General features: G+C 41.3%; 6 protein-coding genes across 11 annotated transcripts in view; 3 read left to right on the top strand and 3 right to left on the bottom strand.

Annotated features, from left to right (window-relative positions):
• The first annotated feature begins 331 nt into the window (after positions 1–331).
• On the top strand, positions 332–2,226 carry Kr-h2 (transmembrane protein 33-containing Krueppel homolog 2). Its single transcript, XM_076904366.1, has 6 exons — positions 332–482; positions 871–1,038; positions 1,108–1,289; positions 1,402–1,469; positions 1,568–1,701; positions 1,782–2,226. The coding sequence occupies exons 2-6, from the start codon at positions 872–874 to the stop codon at positions 1,993–1,995; spliced, it is 765 nt and encodes a 254-aa protein (XP_076760481.1). The 5' UTR covers positions 332–482; position 871; the 3' UTR covers positions 1,996–2,226.
• A 607-nt stretch (positions 2,227–2,833) lies between these two features.
• Positions 2,834–15,813, bottom strand: part of Rps3 (ribosomal protein S3) — a 66,923-nt gene continuing 53,943 nt past the window's right edge. The window contains exons 1-4 of one of the 2 annotated variants that reach the window (XM_076904370.1): positions 4,085–4,231; positions 3,377–3,699; positions 3,129–3,316; positions 2,834–3,052 (exon numbers count right to left, since the gene is read on the bottom strand). In XM_076904370.1, the coding sequence (XP_076760485.1) occupies positions 2,868–3,052; positions 3,129–3,316; positions 3,377–3,699; positions 4,085–4,117 (729 nt within the window). In that variant the 5' untranslated portion in view covers positions 4,118–4,231 and the 3' untranslated portion in view covers positions 2,834–2,867. Of the gene's footprint in view, positions 3,053–3,128; positions 3,317–3,376; positions 3,700–4,084; positions 4,232–15,813 lie in introns of those variants that run through there. The other variant, XM_076904371.1, reaches the window with a different exon arrangement.
• Positions 5,146–8,877, bottom strand: LOC143428900 (OTU domain-containing protein 7B). Of its 2 annotated transcripts, none has more exons than XM_076904169.1 (8): positions 8,778–8,877; positions 7,983–8,223; positions 7,485–7,900; positions 7,029–7,400; positions 6,634–6,947; positions 6,397–6,555; positions 6,238–6,313; positions 5,146–6,178 (listed from the first exon to the last, which is right to left on the bottom strand). In XM_076904169.1, exons 2-8 carry the CDS (start codon positions 8,203–8,205, stop codon positions 6,077–6,079), a joined length of 1,662 nt encoding a protein of 553 aa, XP_076760284.1. In that variant the 5' UTR covers positions 8,206–8,223; positions 8,778–8,877; the 3' UTR covers positions 5,146–6,076. The 2 variants fall into 2 exon arrangements, with proteins under 2 accessions (XP_076760284.1, XP_076760283.1); XM_076904168.1 differs by lacking the exon at positions 8,778–8,877 and adding an exon at positions 8,505–8,629.
• Gcs2beta (glucosidase 2 subunit beta) lies at positions 9,573–12,266 on the top strand. The gene is made up of 2 exons (XM_076904364.1): positions 9,573–10,541; positions 10,613–12,266. Exons 1-2 carry the CDS (start codon positions 9,647–9,649, stop codon positions 11,296–11,298), a joined length of 1,581 nt encoding a protein of 526 aa, XP_076760479.1. The 5' UTR covers positions 9,573–9,646; the 3' UTR covers positions 11,299–12,266.
• The window catches only part of LOC143429015 (uncharacterized), a 134,734-nt gene continuing 131,149 nt past the window's right edge, over positions 12,229–15,813 (top strand). Inside the window, exon 1 of the mRNA XM_076904368.1 lies at positions 12,229–12,240. The gene's annotated coding sequence lies outside the window, so the exon portion shown is untranslated. The remainder of the gene's footprint in view (positions 12,241–15,813) is intronic.
• The window catches only part of LOC143429010 (uncharacterized), a 46,763-nt gene continuing 44,815 nt past the window's right edge, over positions 13,866–15,813 (bottom strand). For all 4 annotated transcript variants that reach the window (XM_076904363.1, XM_076904361.1, XM_076904360.1 and 1 more), the window contains 2 exons: positions 14,432–15,780; positions 13,866–14,353 (listed from right to left, as the gene is read on the bottom strand). In XM_076904363.1, coding sequence (XP_076760478.1) covers positions 13,928–14,353; positions 14,432–15,780 — 1,775 coding nt within the window. In that variant the 3' untranslated portion in view covers positions 13,866–13,927. The remainder of the gene's footprint in view (positions 14,354–14,431; positions 15,781–15,813) is intronic.

The raw sequence follows: 15,813 nt of genomic DNA on the forward strand, positions 1-15,813 counted from the left end.
TTGAGATTGGTTTAAGTCACTTTAAATCGCTTCCCGTAATAGGATGTCGACAAAACGTGAAGAGCATATAAATATATTTAATTAGACACGCGTCAAATGACGTTTGTATGCAGGAATTGTAATCTTGAGTAACGCATTGCGTTATAAATATAAAAATAGACATTGAATACTGTACATTCTTTCAATTATAAGAATTGTTACTTTAAAATTCAGTAGGGAACGAGAAGTTGAGAAGGAGGGGCGATTGCCAATGGAGCACAATATGTACACGAGCCGTCCGCGCCATCTACCAAAAAAATTAAAAGTTTTAAACACGAAACTCTCAGGTAATTATTAAGATACGTCAGGAAATAATACGTAGATAGCGAATTATACGTGGATGTTTTGCTTACTGAATCCGTTGTGATTTAGGCTCGTATAGGTGTCTGCGGAAATTAACATTTCTAGAAAAAAAGCAAACGTTCATTCCATCACCGTATAAAGTAAGTTTCTTATAAATGAATTAGATGTATATGTTTTGTGTTTTCAAGATTCATTAATTTAGTTGTATTCGAAAATAAATCTTTCTATTGTTTAAGCAAGAAATTGGTTATGCTACATAGATATTATGAGAAAATGACCGTGCAATCTTGCATTCTCTGTAGTGGAGTTGTGCAGTGTTATTATTAAATTTCGATTGTCGATACTCGAGGCATTGTATATTCAATATCTTATTCTAAATTGGTTGCTTTCACTTTAGAAAACGGAACGCGATTTGCATTGCTTACACGTTTTGGAATATGGTCTTGAAATAACTGTTCTGAATGTGTACCAGGTGAATAGGAAAATTGGTTTAAAAATATCCCTGAAACATTCTTGGAATTTTTACAGAATGGCAGATACAGCGAGCGCAACGTCAGGCGATAGTTCAGTGCATACGGAGAAAGGTTGGATTGCATTAAGGCAACATGTTATCGATAATAAAATTAAAGTTGGATTATGGGTTACAAGGCTTTTCACTGTTATCTTTACTATTGGTTATATCATTCCTATATTTGGGTACGTTATTTATTATTACTTTTTATCGTATAGATCGAATAATTAAATATTACATTTTATATGTTCCAGTAATTCCTATAATATTTATTATAAGGCGTTAATGAGTAATGCAGTAACTAGTGCGTTACGGCTTCACCAAAGGATACCATGTGTTCAATTTAATAGAGAGCTCTTGGAACATTTACTTCTTGAAGATTCTTTCCATTATATATTTTATTCTTTGATATTTTCATATGCAGCTCCTGTTACACGTATCCTTTTTACTCGATAATACATAGGCTAATAAAGGAATTTCTAGGAACAGGGGACTTCGTTATGGAGAGAATGTGGTTTTGAATTATTTTTCTTAAATTTATCAATCAGTGGTGTTAACTCCTGTATTTTTATTCGCATTGATGCATTTTGCTAGTTATTCTCTTACACTACTCGACGTAAGTAAGAAACTTTCAGCTTCTTGTGCTGATTCATAGCATAAATGTAGAGTCATCCTTATGGAAGTATATATTTATTTTGTCATTTTTTAATTAAGTGTTTGGGACAAAACAGTTGGTGGGGAGCACGTCTTTTAATATCCTTAGTGGAGTTCCAAGCGCGAAACATTTTACGTGTTTGCGCTCTATCCGAGATAATGATCTTGCCATTTACGGTTTTCCTTGTTCTTACGTATGTATCAACACGTATTAATCATTTTAAAGTTAATATTCTGAATACAATATATCTAAATAATTTCTGTTTCTTTACAGCGGCCGTGCTGGACTGTTGACGCCATTTATTTACTTCCAATTTTTAAAATTCCGTCTCGCGTCGCAAAGAAATCCTTCTACTCGCAATGTTTTCCATGAGATCAGAACTGGACTGAGTTCAGTTTCAAGGAAACCGACGGTCCCAACTATAGTGCGACAAATAATTGAAGGTCTATTGTTGCTTACACAACAAATGGCTCCTGTTCGTCAGTAATATTTTCCCACTTTAAATAAATACATTACATTATCGAAACAGATTTTTTAGGATTCTAGGGTCCATGTAATAATAATTTCGTATAACTGAATGAGATAAAAGAGTGCAAATGTAAAAAAATCTTACAATCTGTTATTTAAAATGTCTGGAAACAATCAAGTAACTGTGAAATTTCAATGTATACTTGTGCTCATTTCTGTAATACCTACATCAAGAAGTTATTTCATCTAACTTATTAGAGTAAATTAGATTTAAAATTTATTTACTACAAGTAATAATATACGTATGAGAGAGGGAGAAGGACAAGCTAGACTGTAGATCTGAAGTTTTAACATTTTATATAATATTATAATTTACTCTACCCTCGTTTCATTTTTAATTTTGACCTATCCACTCACTTTTTGAATAACTACATATCTGTAGAAAGGATTTGCATTCTTATCGACAGTAAAAAATATGAAAATAGTAACTCATATTGATATATATTTTATTCAAATGTGCTTAGTTGTTTGTAGTAATACACTTGTCTGGTTTTGGAAAAAATTCAATATATACTAAAGAAAATGTTAAATAAGATGTTTTTCATTTTCTTACATGGCAAAACAATAATCTAGTTTTTACAGCAATAATTGTTTTTAGTGCTAGTTATATTGTAAATTATATTCATGAACATGCAAAATACTGGTGTGAATAGGATCTGAAATTTTCATAAATAAATATATAAAAATAAATAAATATATTTTTATTATGTTATAATTATAAAGAAAAATGTTTAACCATGTTCATGTCCTCGTTACTGTTATTGGATATTATTAATGTTAACAAAAAGAATGAAACATTTCTTTAAAAGTTTATTTTCATTTCTGTATAAATTACACTGCAAGTGGTGTTGGTTGTGGTATATCCTTTGATGCTTTCACCTCAGATGTTGGTTGCGAAGGAAATATTTCATCCTTTGGTTCAACAATGGAAACAGAATCTGGAAGTGGTTTCTTGGGGCCAGTCTTGCCGTGAGGATCATACGGGAGCATGATTTTTACTTTGATACCAAGTACACCTAATAAAAAATGATAATTTAAGTGAAAAATCATTATTTACCTATAATGAATTCTTTATCACTTTACTAAACATACCTTGTCGTAGGAGTACGTGACGAGTTGCAGTGTTGACATATTCGTTGGTAGGTTCACCCGAATGAATCATCAGACCATCAACAAACTTCATTGATTTTGCTCTCTGTCCACGCAATTTGCCACTAACAACAACTTCACAACCTTTTGCACCAGATTCCATAATGAAACGAAGGACTCCATAGCAAGCTCTGAATAGAAATAATAGTTTAGAAGGCATCTGAATAACTTATATCAAATTTTATGCTTACCTTCGCACGGCAAGACCTCCAATTAACTTGAAACGCAGGGATTCTGCTTGAGCAATGGCACAGAGACCCCGAGTCGCAACTTTTTCAGCATATAATTCAATATTCTGCGTTTCTTTGAAATTAAATCGTTTCTGTACGACAGACGTCAATTCTCGGATCCTACGACCTTTTTCTCCGAGCACGCTTTGTGTATGAGTCGCCAGTAAAATGATTTCTGTACGATGTGGGGTAACACGTACTTCAACTCCTGAATATCCATCTTCTGAGAGTTCACGAGTTAAAAATTCATTTAATTCGGCTTTGAACACTCCATCTCCAACAAACTAGAAACAAAATTATTAAATAAATTATTATATTCTACAGGAGAATGTTAATGATTACAAGCTAACCTAACAATATATGTTTGTTGATGTAAATATAATTCATTGCAATTTGAAATACTATAATTTACACCAACAGATTTAGTTCAATTTATGGTATACATATATTAATATATATTAAGTTGAAATATTTGAATTATTTACGATATTAAGAATACGCGTATGTGTAAACTAAGCGAAAACAGCTGAAAGCATCCATGTCATCTATAGTTTTCACGTGTCATTTATGCTTATTTTGTAACGAAATATCCCTTTTCGTGCTTTAATTACTTTAACGGACATTATATTTTTATAAATCATTGGCCATTAATTGCGAAAATTCACAAACCTTCCGCTTCTTCGAGATAGAACGATTATCCATGTTTTATGCTGTCGGTACTAAACGAGCCGAAAATCCAAAAGACCCGACTGGAAACGGAAACGATACACTTGCCTACACTGTCCTATTAGAGTCAAAATAATGTTTGTAATAAAATGATATCTGATCCATGAATGCTTTCTGATACGTAGAAGAATAGAAATAATTGTTTAATCTCAATTTTGATCTCTCACATAGAAAAGGAACTATATTTTTTAATTCAATAAGGAGGGATTTTAACCTAACAAAATGAGTCGAAATGAACATAAAGAAATCGAGTTATTATGTTTATTTATAATTATTGATCAGGGTATACGAATTCGTGCTCTTACTGTGACAACGTTGTGTTGTCGGTATGTATATTTCAATAGTTTTATTGTAATTTATCGTATATTTTAGTAGTTTTATTGTAATTTATTATGTATTTCCCGCTTTAGAGATAAGGAAGAGAGAAAGATATATAAGCAAGTTATAGGGAAGAGTGAGACAGATGTTACCGACCCTAATATAGAACCCGTGGCGCCATCTCTGTGGAAAGCGATGAAACTACTCGGGAATTAGTTTCAGTATTCTGTCAAGAGATGGCGCCACCGACCGGTCGGTAATTCACTTCGCTGTCGATAACGCTGTGCGACCAGTTTGAGCACTTTTCACAGAGATGGCGCCACGGGTTTTAGAGTAAGGTCGGTAACATCTGTCTCGTACTTTCCTTTAGCTTTCTTATATATCTTTCTCTCTCTTACCTCTAAAGTGGGAAATATTAAACGAATTGCAATAAAACTATTGAAATATACAAGAAATTACAATAAAACTACTGAAATATACAAGAAATTACAATAGAACTAATATATTGTAATTTATTATGTCTGCAATTATTGTGTACTGGCAATAATTTATATTTCTTAATTTTATAAATATAATTAAATATACTAATGTGTATATTATGTCAGAAAATACAGCAATTTGCATAAAGTAATGTACAATATTGTTTTAGCCATTATATATGTACGGATAATCTAAAGTGCACGAAATATAAAAATATGTTTTATTTCTCACACAATTTTACATGAACAATTGCCGACAGGTAACGAGATTAAATATAGTGAACGATTCATTATCATCTTAGTATGTGATACCCTCGCTCTTTTAAATAATCTCACTTAACAGGCCAGTGAGAGAGCAAAGCGTCGATTAACTCGTACAAAGCGTTATATGAAAAAGCGGTAGAGGTAGTTGCGAGAGGAAACGGTTTTTCCCGTCGCAGCAGTATAAATCGAGCATTATCGTGATGTTTATGCGTATCTTTCGTATTATGCGAGAGAGAAGGCACGTGCAATAAAGTCAGGAAATATCTTCCATGAAAATACTGGTCTATCGTTGCTTCACAATATAACATCTCCCTTTCAAATGAGTCTATTCCAGAAGCTACGCATCTCAAAAAGGCATTTGTAGTATACACACATGTATGTATGTGTACACGTTAAGAGATAGTTGAACCCTGTACATCTCTGATATGCTTTTCAAAACGATGAATACCGACAAACGAAAAAATAGAAGAAAAAAATAAATAGCGATACTTTGGGATGACGAGTAGAACATTATGTCACGCGGTACTGGCATTAACCACAATCAGTCGTGATAGCGGAACATTGTACAAATAATTAATTATGCTTTTATAAATGTACTTCACTTACAACCTTCCTATTATTACCGTTAGTATAGATGCCATCGTTTTTATTGTCAAAGGGGACGAATCTCATCGGAACACCGTCCAATCTTGGTATAATGTCGAGAAACGAATGAATTAACACAGCAAAGGGGAAGATAATCTAGCGAGTCGATTACTTTTTCCAAGCAGCACTTCAAAATGGCTAGTGTTACGTCTAAAATTCGATTACACTTCATTAAATTCCAGCGATATTAAAAGAGTTATTATTGTCATGCGTCGTCGGGACTGATCTCTTAACGATAACGTCGATTCGCCCAACATTGTGAACAATAGTAATCATTTTCCGCCGAACCGAAAAATTGACAATCTTCATTCCGACATTCTTTAACGGCAGTCTGGAAAGGATTATCAATTATTCAAGATCCACGATTAAAACCTGTATTCAAATACATACCCCTAAGTTACTGTTGCTGTTCGTTAATTCTGGCCCCGGTTTATCAGACGATGATTGGTTATTGTAAAACGTAGATCTGTGAGAGAAAATGATCGATACCAGGCTCGTAAGTGTGTATATAGCGTGTATTATAATTTGTAAAATATATAGGGTAGCTACCTTGAGAGGTAAAGTGTACGATCTTTATTTGGATTGATGGGCAATAATTTGCTAACGCTAGCATGACTATCCCGATCACTGGCAGCATAAAATTTCGATTTGCCGGCACCATAATTCATTTCGCTACCAGTTTCGTCAACTTTGTGGTCCTGTAGGTACCTGTATAATACAAAAAAAGAAAAGATAGTAAAGGATCATGTTCTAAAACAAACTAAATACACGGATACAGCGTAATACCTTGCATGAGCACATTGAAGGTAATTCTGAAGCATCTGATCTACATATTCGTGACGCCTACTTCTAATCCTTACGCATAATAAACCTTCCGTAGAAAGTCCGCCTGCCGGTGAAGGCAAGCTCTTTGGTCTCTTCGTCATGGACCACAGTCTTTTACTGACAGATTTTCCAATTGATCCGAACTGTTTGGCGACACCTAGCAATTGTTTTGCTGTTTTCGAAAGCGAACCGTCGGTATCGGACAATCTTTCAATTTCTTCCGACGTGAAATTTTGGTATTCGCAATCCAAATACTGCCGTAATAAAATCTCCATCTAAATAGAAACATTACGATTATATTTCGAGGTATACGCATCGCATGTCTATCGTTTGCGTTCTCGAGAAAATTTAATTACCGTGTCTTGTTGGCAAGTCAACAAGTCTCGGGACCCTTCCTCCCAGTCCCATTCTGGACCAGGATCAATCGCAAACAGAACTGGCAATAATTGAGCCGTGTCCGGATCTACAAGAGGTATGCTAACCCCTTCGTTGCAACTATCTCCGAAGTCACTCGCTCCGTCTACGATCACCAGAGGTGAGAAGTGAGCCGAATGATATGCTAAGACCAACGGTGTTCTGTGACAACGCGACGGTGGTACTTCCAACGGTAGATACACTCCACCAAATGGAATCGGTGCTAAAGCTACACCCTCGGCATCTTTTAACATAGTTTCCGCTATAACTATTATAGGTCTCTTCAAAGCGTGAGCCAAAGCCAATACATGTACCTGAAACGTTTTATCTCTTTTAAGTATTTAATGAAACAACAAGTCAAAGAGTTTTTAGGAAGGGTTCATAGAATTCCGACATACTTCTTCAAGACTTTGGTAAGAAGTAGCAGTTTGATTCCTGAGGCTAGGAGAAGCCATATCTACGATAGTTTGCCATTCCGTTAACCACTCTGTCTCTGTGTACGATAACCCTGCAGCTGCGTTTAAACCTATTTGTCGCCATTTCCATCTTCTAAACAAAGCGTGCCTATATTCTCCCTTAGCCAAAGTATTATGCAGCGCTTCCCTCAACGTTAGAAGTCTGTCATGAAAGCCCCACATGCCAAGAGAAGCTGCGTGTAGAAGACAATTCCCATCTCCCGATGTCGCCAAAGGCCATAACACTCTGTTGCTACCATTTTTACCACCGCACCACCAATTTAAACGACCGGCAGCTTCCAGAGAGGTTAAACAGCCACCTTCTATTAGATCTTTCTCCAAAAATTGCCGAAACGAATCTAAGGGTATGTTATTTAATTAAGAGAAGAATATAATAGAGAAAGTAACAGCAATTATCTTACTATCGCGCAAGTAAAATACCTGGATAGACGGTTAAGTCTGGAAGCGAGAAGGTAAACTCCGGCGTATCCAAAGATCCGATGGAAGCTAACTGAGAGCGAGCATAGGAGACGATAGCTGCGTTTTCTGTTGCTCGCGATATACCCCTGGCCAGCTTCTTCGCACCCCCTCCTCCATTCTCCAGACCGTTATTAGAACTTGACTCTTTCTCCAAACCATCGTATATAGACAATCCAACGTTCATCACACTGCCTTGTCGTACCTACAAACAAGAATAGTACAAGGTAATATCAATAGTTCCATAAACCGTGGCGTTGAATATAATCACGTACATAACGCGTTCAAATCATGAGGTGAAAACTATGAATGAAAATGAACAAGTTACGAGCGACAGGAAAACATTTCGATCCGCGGGATTACGAAATATCGAAAGCGAGTAAACGCAGATGCGTGACGATGTATATATAGAAGAGAGAGAGAGAGAGAGAGAGAGAGAGTTGATACATATATGCAGCTATGCCCGTTTATTTAAAATGCGCAAACCTTGGCCCGTATATTAAATTAGCGCAATGGAGCGTAACAGCCGAGTATTGTTAAACGACGTTCCGACTGGTCCACGATGCACGAGTTGTTACGATACTCTCTCATATTTCGCACTACAGTGTGTCCTAACGGGAACCTCGTCTACGAAGTCTGTCGACGAATCTGTTCGCACTGATATATAAACACCAACATAACCTAGAGCGCGCAAGGTCTCGGGACCAAACTGGTGGAAGGGCGAGGAGGCGAATTATTATTGTCGCGCGCGGAAGTTACCGTGAAACTTTAAACCGGTCACATGTCAAGCTGATCGTGGGCTACGTATACTGTTGTTATTTACGCAGCGAACTCCCTGCGCACCAGCAGCAACGGACAGCGAACACCTGGAAACCCGATGAAAATTTTGAAACGCAGAGAAAACCAGTCGTCTCACCGCCTGTCTCGTAATATCGTATCGCTGCCTAGAAATGCGTTCAACCTTCGGCGTTACGCATCGCGCATACGTCCACCGAAATGCTTGGCGTTTAAAGAATAATTGAGTAGGTCGCAGAGATTACTCGAGCCACTGGTTGGTCCCTATCTACTGTTATTATCTGTCTCTTCTTTCTTTATCAAAAGAGATTACTGAATAATTCGAGTATTGTAAGAGCCCGGAACGTAATAGAAAATCTAATCTGTTACCATTGCGATATATCTGAAAAGATTATATAAAAATAACCATCGTTTTCTTAGGTCAAGTCTGTGGGAACGATGACATTAATTATTGAACGATTACGCTCTCTCAGCCGGCAGAATTAGATAACGCTGCGTCTGTTATGAATCGTCTCGTAGAATCGAGCAACCGAATAAACCGCCTCGAACGGACTTGGAAGCTCTTGTGCAAATGTAGCGCCACAGGTTAAAACGTTTCTCGGCATCGTAGTCCGTCTACCTATGTAGCTCGAGCGCGAGACGCAAACCATGCTGATGTATAGTCGGGTGTACACGGGTGTGCGTGTCTTGTACTCGTGTCCGTTTCGAACCTGAAAAAGAAGAAAAGCTTGGCCCCCCCGGTTTCACCGGACGAAAAGCACCCGTTAAATTCTTAAAACGCCGCGAGTGATTACGTTCCCGCACCGTAGACAGAGGAACCGAGGATAGTAACGATGAACAATTACGGGATATACTTGGTGGCATTTCTGTCGGTGAATCTGTCGATTCTATTGGGCCACGTAGCCGGCTCGAAGGTGTTACAAATTCGTGGCATACCAACCGCGAAAAGTTCGCTTTACCCGTCGGATCGAGACTTCCAGTGCCTCGATGGGAGCCAGTTGATACCATTTTCGCACGTGAACGACAATTATTGCGATTGCGCCGACGGGAGCGACGAGCCCGGCACGCCTGCTTGTAGAAACGGCTCGTTCTACTGCGAGAACTCCGGTCACAGGCCCCGTTACATACCCACCACCTGGGTGAACGACGGCGTGTGCGATTGCTGCGATGCCACCGACGAGTACAACTCGGGTAGGGAATGCCCGAGCAACTGCTACGAGCTGGGCAAGGAGGCTAGGCTGGAGCAGCAGAAGGCGGAGGAGTTGATCAAGGAAGGTAACAAGATTAGAATGGAGATGGTAGGCAAGGGTAAGCAACTGAAGACCGATTATCAGTCGCGTTTGGTCAAGTTACGCGCCGATTACGAGGAGGCAGAGCTCATGAAGAAGGAGAAGGAGCTGGTCAAGTCTCAGGCGGAGGAACGAGAGAACGCTGCGTTGGAGAAATACAAGCCGGCTGAACCTGAACAGCCCGCAGCTGAGGAGGCAGGGGAGGAGGAATTGCGCGAATCGGACGTCGAGGACTATTTCAAGCTGCTAGACTCTGATAACAGCGGTACTGTGACGATCGCAGAGCTTCAAACCAGAGTGACGTTCGACAAAGACAAGAACGGAGTCGTGACCGAAGAGGAGGCAATGTTCTTCCTGAACAATCAGAAGGAGATCAATCTTCAGGAGTTCATGGATTCGGCTTGGGCAAACATCAAGCCCTTCTTGATGTTAGAGCAAGGTTGTTTCTCCGTTACTTGTTTCCCTTGCTTTCAGTTGGAATTATATAACATATCGGTATTCTGGTTTCAGGTATGTTCAAATCAGCGGATCAGAAGGAGGAAGAAGAAGGAGTAGGAGAAGAAGAGGAGGAGGAGATTCAAGAACCTGTGGAAGATGGATCCGAGCATGAGAAAGAGGAGGACGATGGTCCAGAGGGCGAAGAGGCAACAGGTGGGGAGCAAACAGAGAAAGCTGAAGAATCTCAAGTGCAGTACGACGAAGAGACACAGGCTCTAATCGACGAGGCCGCAGTTGCACGGGAGAACTTCCAAGCGGCGGAAAGATCCGCGAGTGAGCTTCTATCCGAGATCAGGCAGCTCGAAGAGAAATTGGATCGCGACTATGGCGCTGAAAACGAATTCGCTCCTCTGGACGGCGAATGCTTCGAGTACACAGACTTGGAGTACGTCTACACCTTGTGTATGTTCGCGAAAGCGACGCAAAGATCGAAATCCGGCGGCAGCGACGTCAGTCTGGGTCACTGGAACGATTGGAGCGGCCCAGAGGGTCGGAAGTATTCTCAAATGAAGTTCGACCGAGGTCTTACCTGCTGGAACGGTCCTGCGCGTACTACCATGGTCAATCTGAGCTGTGGCAAAGAAAACAAACTGATCTCTGTGACGGAACCTAACCGATGCGAATACGCCATGGAATTCTCCACGCCAGCACTGTGCAACCCTAACATGCACTCCGCTAATGCGCACGACGAATTGTAGATCTCGTGGCGCGATAAATGCGCGTAATTTAACACAAACGTGTGATTTTGAAACATAAGATACTAAAAAAATTGCAGGAACGAATACCGATTACGTTGATTCATTCGGTATCAGACTTGTATCTTTTTTCTTTTCTTTTTTTTGGGGAGAGGGAATATTTAACGCGTTGCGATCAACGCAAAAAGTTACACGTTGGTCGTGATTTGCACAACATTTTTTACTGTCGAAGATAAGTAAAACTGATAAGCCTTGGTAAGATAGCCTAGTCAAATCCTTGCTCATTACGTAAGTCGATAACTCCGTCGTGCATTGAATCAACAGTCGGTTATTCGTCCTTGCACTTGATATTCTTCGTGGTTTTACTTGTATACTAAACAAACGGGGTTTCGTAGCCAATAACGCCGTTCTGCGTTGTCGACTTACGAACTCGGTTTGCTCGAACAGTAGAAAAGTTTCATCGAGAGACACTTTTAATATCCGTGATATACGTGAATGAGAGAATTCGTTGTTGCACGGTCATTGCCAATATTGTGTCACTGTTATACATTCCTCCCTTTGTACGAGGCGTATTCTACAAAGCGAATTGGACAAGACGGCGCAACCCGTTTTACGCGTCGTTAGATCATCGCATACGGTCGCACATGACCGCCCCTGTCTTTTTTTTTTTTTTTCTCGCCAAGATCCCTACAGAACTCTCACCGAAGTAGATGGGCTGGAAGAACCATCCCCACGCACGAACACGCATACACATGTAACACACAAAGAAAGTGTCCGAGAAAGATGCGAACCATTTGTCGAATTCTTCAATTGTCACATTTAACGTAACGTAAAAATTGTAATTTCGTGCGTCGAGGTATTTTGTAATTTTTTAAAGATGCGTCCGCGCAGTGTGTTCGGCGTATCAGGATGTGGGTTCAATAAAGAGAAAAAAAAAAAATAAAAAAAAATATTCTGTTGTCGAACTGTAATTACAATGGCAGCTTTATTTACATTATAACGGAGAATTTTTACTCTTCTTATATTATGTGTATATATATTTATATATATATATATATATTTGTATTTATATTCTTTTCAATTATGCGAGTTCTTATACGTTATAGTGATGGTTAATTCAATTTGCTATTTATACCTCGTTAATCTAACAATCTATGCGTATTTTTTGGAATCTGAGACGTTTATAATCAACTAGAGTAACTAAAAATGGGAGGTAGCGTGGGGGGGGGGGGGGGGGGGGGATAGGGGTTTGGGCGTGTAAGGGGGTGATAAACATTTCTTCACGACTTATCCAACGAAATTCGCGACCAGTCGATTCCTCAGTACTTCGTTAAGGCACTTAAAAGACTGAAAAGAAGTATCTTGTCTTTCACGTAGCGTCACGTGAGAGAGACGATACACTCCAATGTCTTTTTTCCACCCCACGATAATCCCGTTTTCTCCCTTTGAACATACACGACGAAGGGTCACGGTTCGTTTGACCTCCACGTGGAATGTGTATTAATCCCAAACGTACGATCGTTAATTGAAAATTGGAAAGTACGTTTCGCGTGTCGTATACTCGTACAAAAGAAAGAAAAAAAAGAAGAAGAAAAGTAACAGGAAACGTCCGCAGTATAGAGTAATCTCTGTCGATTTCGCGCGATTTCAACGTCGACGTGGAAAGTATCAAGATTGGTACGGAAAGGCAGCGCTTCGCAAAGATTATCGTAACGTCTCTAGATATGAACGATTTCGTACTATGTTTTCGTTAACAACATACCCTGTGTTTGTCTCACGGCTCGTCTGGCCATCGAACTAAACACCCCCTAGAACCGAGCCGACAATTAACATTTTCTTTCCCCGTATCGTTTCACCCGCGCTTGCGTCTAACTCTGCCACGGGGTTTTCACATCGTATTTACACAGTGGAACGAAACACGACATTTATTGGCGCCTCTAAGCTACTATACAACAAGAAACACTAAGCTTCTAACACCAGAAAAATTTCTATACACGACGCAGAGCCGCGTATTGCCTTGCGATATCGTGCGCCGCCTAATACTGCATCCGGATGAGGCCGGCAAACCTTCTTGTGTACTCGATTCTTTTGCTTCAAGTACGAGAAGAGGAGAAAAAACAAAAGAACAACTGGAACGGAACAAGTTAAATAACACACGATTCACAAATTAATTATACAATTACTTCCAAATACGATCCCCATCTTTGATCTTTCTTTTCCTTCACCGAAACGAACTGAAAATCTCTTCGCGTATCGACTCTCTTTTTCGCTCTTTCTCTTCCCGTGTTTCATGGGTACGAAACGCGACGATACGTTTTATGAAAAAGATTGTAAAAAGATTCAGGCAAATAATTTTATGTTATTTATCCCTCCTGTAGTCTTAACCGATCGAACACCTTTGTTCGTACATCTTCGTCGCCTGCAGCCTGCTCAGTCTATGAATGAAATTCATATATAAAAAAGTTTTGCAGGAAAAAAGGTGTTATGTATTATTTCGACCAGTTTGTCTTCGCGTCGGTCCTTTCCTCTATTCGACACAGGCCGAAATCAATCGAACGATGCACGTGTTTATGTATGTGTGTGTATGTCTATGTCTGTGTTCTTGTTAATTACGCGTATAGATGTGTAGAGTTTATTTGCCGAGTTTCTCGAACATGATCAGTTTCTCCTTGAAACTCTTCGTGTCCGTGGACACCTCGGATATGTTGCCATTCAACATGTTCTGTAGGTCCTCGTCATTTTTGCTGACGAGGAGATTGTCGAATATCATTTTGTTGTCTTCCTGTTTGGCGACAGGCGAGGTAGGCTGCGACGTGGCGATCTGTTGCTTCTTCTTAGGGTAAATCACAGAGCTTCGTTGGTTGTTGCCGTTGTCGGCCATTCTGGTAACTATTGTGAAGGCTAACAGCTGATGAATGTCGATGTTCTCTTTCGACTCGGACGACTGGCGCCAGTAGAACTTGTCCGGTGAGATCAACGACTTGGAGTCTTCGGTACCGTCCGCCGCAGAGATTTCGTCCGAATGCGACGTCACCATGTGTTTGTTGCTCCACGAGTCCTGAAAGCAGAAACACGCCATTGGTATCTGACCTCAAAACAAAAAGAGAAAACGACACGCTGCGCTCGGCGAACTTACGTTCTTTTCGCGTCTCTCAGCGTCCGCGATGTCCTCCTGTTTCCTATCCTGATCCAAATCCCTCTCCAGACTATCCAAAGTCTCTGTGCTCTCGGACGATTTGTTCCTCCTCTCCGAGTCTAAAGTGTCCGTGCTGCCAAGCTCGGAGCTCTCGGAGGATTTCTGAAGCCTGACCGGCTTCCTGACCTGAACCGATCTCTTCTCCTCCTCCTGGTCGTCCGCTGGGACGATGTCCACGTAGCTGGTGCTCGGTACTCTCTTCGGCGTCCTCTTGATCCTCCTGTTCTCCAGCCTGTCGTCCAGCTCGAAATTGTCCGAGCTCTCGGACGACATTCGTTTCGAGGACCGCCTGCAGCAGACCCCAAGGCTGTCCCTCGCGTTCTCGTTCTCGTCCTCGTCCTTCAGCTCACCGGCCTCGATCCTCTCGAAACTCTCCGACGACTTGGAGATGCTCTTCGATAGCCTTCTCTGGCCCCTGGACAGATTTATGTCGGACACGCTGCTCCTCTTCTGCAGCTCCTGAACGCCCTCCGTCCCGGTCTGCGCCTGCTCCAGCATCTCGAAACTCTCCGACGACTTCGATATGCTCTTCGACGATCTGCGAGCGCGGAACTCGAAGCTGCTCCTCCTGCGCTCGATCGACTCGTCGCTGGTCATCGCCTCAATGGCTTCCAGGCTGTCGGACGACTTGGACACGCGGTCCGTCGACTTTGAGATCGGATTCAAGAGCCGCCGCGGCGTTGGCTTCGCCTCCTCGTACTCCATCAACTTGTCGAAGCCCTCCGACGACTTGGAGAACCAGCAGGCGGCCACCTCGAGGTCCGGCGACTTTGAGAGCCTGTTGGAGGATCGCCGCCGCGGTAGCTTCGACTCCAGCTCCTCGAACATCTCTGTATTCTTTGGTGTCCGATTCGACGGCTTTCTGACGATCGACCGGATCTCCGGCTGTTGCTCCTCGTTCGCCTCGACGCTCGTCCTCGACGCTGATACGGCGTCCAAGCTGTCCGGGGACAGCGAGGCAGCGTTCGACGGTTTCCTCGGCAGTTTCGCCTCCAGCTCCTCGAAGATGTCCGACGTGCGCGACAATCGGTTCGAGGACTTCCTCGCGATGGACACGGTTTTCTGTTCCGTTGGGGAGGAGGAGGAGGAGGAGGAGGACGCGTTACTGTTGATGCTGGCCGGCTGCTGGTCGAGGCTGTCCAACGAATCCTCCGCGATCGTCGTGATCGTCGATGCGGACGTGTTGGCGGGCTGCGCGGCCGTGCGCCTCGGTGGCCTCCGGTTTTTAGGTCGCACCGAAATCCGATGATGAGCCGCTGTGTGGTTCAAGCTGACGCTCTCCAGTTGCGCTGTTTAAAACGAACACGAACTCGTTCGATGAC

This window comes from Xylocopa sonorina, chromosome 11 (genome assembly GCF_050948175.1).
Source record: "Xylocopa sonorina isolate GNS202 chromosome 11, iyXylSono1_principal, whole genome shotgun sequence".
Lineage (NCBI taxonomy): Eukaryota > Metazoa > Arthropoda > Insecta > Hymenoptera > Apidae > Xylocopa > Xylocopa sonorina.